The sequence below is a fragment of the Buceros rhinoceros genome, unplaced genomic scaffold (assembly GCF_000710305.1).
Source record: "Buceros rhinoceros silvestris isolate BGI_N320 unplaced genomic scaffold, ASM71030v1 scaffold8229, whole genome shotgun sequence".
NCBI lineage: Eukaryota > Metazoa > Chordata > Aves > Bucerotiformes > Bucerotidae > Buceros > Buceros rhinoceros.
In genome coordinates this window covers 497-4,161 of record NW_010432036.1, presented here as the reverse complement: position 1 = coordinate 4,161, position 3,665 = coordinate 497, and the positions used below count along the sequence as shown (strand labels likewise).

Below are 3,665 nucleotides of genomic sequence, written 5' to 3'. Positions count from 1 at the left end.
ACGGCCAAGTATGCCCCGCCGCTGCCCACCAGCAGCCACTCACCTTTCCACCCACGAGGGTAAAATCACAGCAGGTGACAATGCAGGACTCGGGCTCCTCCTCGGGCTCTGCTGCTCTCTCACCAGGCACCAGTGTCTGGCCCATCGGCAGCGGGGGCTCCCGAGAAAGCAGGTAGGAAATCGTGCCGGGTTGGCTTGGACCTGGAGAGCACGGGCAAGGCGGGGGGTGTGCGTAGATCGGGCAGGGCTGGCGGTGCCAGCGCAGGGCTGCCCGTGCAGCACCTCTGCGAGGAGGATGGCACTTGGCGAGGGGGGATTTCTGGCTGAACTGCTCCGTCCTGCTGGTCTGTCTCGGGGTATTTTCTATCTAACAAGGCCAGCCGAAAGCATTCGGCTATTTCAGAGAACAGGACTATGAAAAAAATGTCGTTTTTTTGATGCTGTGTCGATACACACCGGTGAGAGCAAAGAATGACTTTCTTTGGGCAGCGTTCCCGCTCCCTGCTCTGGAGGACTGATGATCTGAAATCCTCATGCCACAAAAGCCGCAGTGCCCTGCCTCCCTCTGTGGAACAGGCCTGTACCGTAAACCCAGTTCACCTGTTCTTGGTCAAAGTGCCTCTGGTTTCCTGGTGAGATTCAAGGGGCAGCTCAGCCACCCACAGCCTCGGCTAGGAACTAGCGGAGCATGCCCCGACTAGGTAGATTGCTGATCAGCTAATCCTGGCAGCTCCCGCCTGCCCAGGGCCTGGCTTTGCCAGCTGGCTGTTCTCTAAGGGCAATTCCTGCGTGTCCCAGCTGAAATGTTCAAGTGCGAATACGGAGAGTCACAGCCTGGAGATCCTCTGTGCAGTGGGAAAGCTGCTGCTGCTGGTTTACTGGATGTGGCAGTGCCTGATTCAATGGGATTGGCCTGTCCAGCTAGAGAGTGTCAGAGACGAGCAGTGCCACTGAATGTCAGTCATCGCTGAATCAAGACACAGGGAAATCAGACTCACCTTCAGCTGCCCTCGCCGGCTCTGCCACCAGGAAAGCCAGCTGCCTGGCCAGGCGCCGCTCCTGCTGCCTGCAAAACGAATGCCTTCCCAGACACGTCACCCAGCCCGTGGACAGCTACCACTCTCCTCGCTATGGGAACACTCGCTTCTGAACCTGCTTTTCTCCCCACTCACATAATTGTAAATAACAGCTAGAGGCAACCAAGTACCAGTGAAATAATAATGTCATAATAATATAATGTAATGTAATATAATATAATAATATCTGCATGGTCCCATGCAGAGATCAGTGAGCAGACCCTGTGACTGCCATGGCATCATCAGTGTCCCTGCCAACAGCAGAGCTGAATGCTGTAATGGGGCTGCCCACAAGAGGCAGAAACCAGCTCATCTCCAGCAATATATCCACTGTTCCCCTTATCTGGCTTTCTGCAGACTGGGCTGTATCTGAAGGTGGCTTTGGCTTGTGCTCCTCGCAGGGAGCTACTGGCACCACCGAACTGCAGAGGATGCTCAGGGACAGGAACAGATCCCTTCCAGGAATCCCGATTTACTGCCATGGGCTTAGATACTCCTGCAAGCTTGGGGCGTCCTGCTCAAGAGCCTGGCAGAAGCCAGACTGCAGAGTTCTCCTGCCTCTGGACATGGGATCCAAACGCTGTCACAGCTCATGCAGCCAAACAGAGAAATACAAGGTCAAGCTTTGTTTCAGCAGCTGAGGTGAAAGCTAGACCCAGATGTTATCCCCCCCCCAGTGGCAGTTCTGGTTTTGGCTCTGCCTGTCTCTAGACCCTGCATCTGTCAGCAGGAGAATCCACTTAGCACAGAACCTCGTCACCTGCTAATGCAGCCTGAGAAGAGCCACAAGGGTCTGGGCAGAGCGGAACTTGTGTTGCCTAAAGCAAATCTTTCTCTTCTTTCACCCCCTCTTGCTGCGGTTCATTCCTTAGTGTGTCCCTTCCCTCTGGAGCTGCCAGCTCTTCCTGCCACAGACCTGTCCCCGCTCCCCCGTTAGTCGTGCCCCGGTACCTCTGGTACACTCTCTCCTTGGACAGCTGCCTGCTGACTTCGGTGCCGTGGGATTCGCGGGGGCCAGCAGCAGCGGGAATGCTCCTGGCACCTTCGTGGTTCCTCCCCTCGCTCACGATGAACTCATAGAGGTCTTGGTTACGCTCGCAGCAGAATTTCTGAGTGGGGGAAGAGTGGTGCTGTGAGAGGGGCCTCTCTGCAGCAAACCAACACTCATCCTCCCACCAGCTCACCGAGGGGTCCTCCTGCCATGGGGGGCACACCCCCTCGAAGGGAGGGAACGGCTTCAGCTGGCTGCCACAGTACTCACACTGCGGGGCAGGGTCCTCCTCTGCCTGAAGGAGAGATGGGAGAGGGAACACGGGAGGGGGCATGTACGGTGTCAGCACGCAGGTGCTCGGTTTGGCTGGGGAAGAGGGCGCTGCTCAAACGTGGTGGTGTAACACCTGTCAGAGTGGATAAACCGGGTCTGCTCTGGGGAGGCTTGGAAGGATTTAACTCAAGCATGAGGCTCAGGAAACCACCACAAAGACAAGCCGCACTGTAGCAGATAAATGAGGAGAAGCTCTCGAAGAAAGGGAATGGCTGCGGCACTGACGGAGCTGGGACAGCTGACCTGGAGCCGAGCGCTCCGCAGAGACTCCCCAACCATTGCACTGCGGATCCCAGGAAAATCTGGGAGTGTCCTGAGGAGCTGCCAGCAGGTCTGGTGAGAGCAGAGCTGAGCGTCGGGGCTGCTGCAGGGCCCGTTTCGGGGATGGCTGCTCGCTCTTCTGAAAGAAATACCTGGGTTTTGAGGACACGTTTTGAAACTGAGCTGCAGCCACCGCAGCTGCCCAGAGCAGGATGCTGAATTCCACTGCTCCCCACCTCACAGCAGGGATTAAGCCTTTGATGACCGTACTCCGCTAAGAGTTACGGGAGCTCTGTGCCCTGCTTGTATTCTTTGACCATATACCAAGATTTGTGTAAATTCTGTATCTCTGTTTTAGCCACAGGGAAAAACCTTCCACTAGGAAGTTCTCCGCATGCTGCAACGGAGGGCAGAGGGGTCACAGCCTCTTGCGGTTCCAGTGTGTGCACCGTTTCAACAGCCTCACAGCGGAGGAACCCTTCCATAATGGAGCTGCTGCACAAAGGGCAGTCTGTTTATTTTTCCTGCGTGGGCATTGGGAATTACAATAAGCAAAAAAAGCCACACAGCAGGGAACAGGAGCCCCTCGAGGACTCACCTCGATCCACGTGTTTTCTCGTGACAACTCAGGCCTGTAGGCCAGCAGGGTCGGCGGGCCAACGGAAGGGAGCGTGCGCAAGGGGTCCCGGAACAGCTTCACGAAATCTTCTTGGAACTCAAAGGGGGAAAAACCAAACATGATACGGAGTTACGGTGTTGCTCAGGAGTGACATCAGTATGCATCAAATGTTGACATGCAACCTGGGTGAGCCCTTACCTCCACGGCACACAAAACGTCTAAGCTGCTGAGCTCTGCCGACGGGGCTGCAAGTGACAGCGACAGAGGGTTACTGGAGGGCAGAGCAGGGCTCTCGGGAAGTGGCCCCGTGGCTGCTAGACACCGCCGTTCTGTTCTCTCTCAGCACACCAGCCCTTCCCACCAGCCACATCAGCTGCCCCAGACC

General features: G+C 56.2%; 1 protein-coding gene across 1 annotated transcript in view; it reads right to left on the bottom strand.

Annotated features, from left to right (window-relative positions):
- The window catches only part of ERICH6 (glutamate-rich 6), a gene marked incomplete at its 5' end in the record, with an annotated part of 5,966 nt that extends 2,441 nt beyond the window's left edge, over nucleotides 1-3,525 (bottom strand). The window contains 6 exons of the mRNA XM_010143619.1: nucleotides 44-201; nucleotides 999-1,066; nucleotides 2,028-2,185; nucleotides 2,261-2,362; nucleotides 3,260-3,376; nucleotides 3,479-3,525. Of these exons, the coding sequence (XP_010141921.1) occupies nucleotides 44-201; nucleotides 999-1,066; nucleotides 2,028-2,185; nucleotides 2,261-2,362; nucleotides 3,260-3,376; nucleotides 3,479-3,525 (650 nt within the window). The remainder of the gene's footprint in view (nucleotides 1-43; nucleotides 202-998; nucleotides 1,067-2,027; nucleotides 2,186-2,260; nucleotides 2,363-3,259; nucleotides 3,377-3,478) is intronic.
- Between the last annotated feature and the right edge of the window lie 140 nt (nucleotides 3,526-3,665).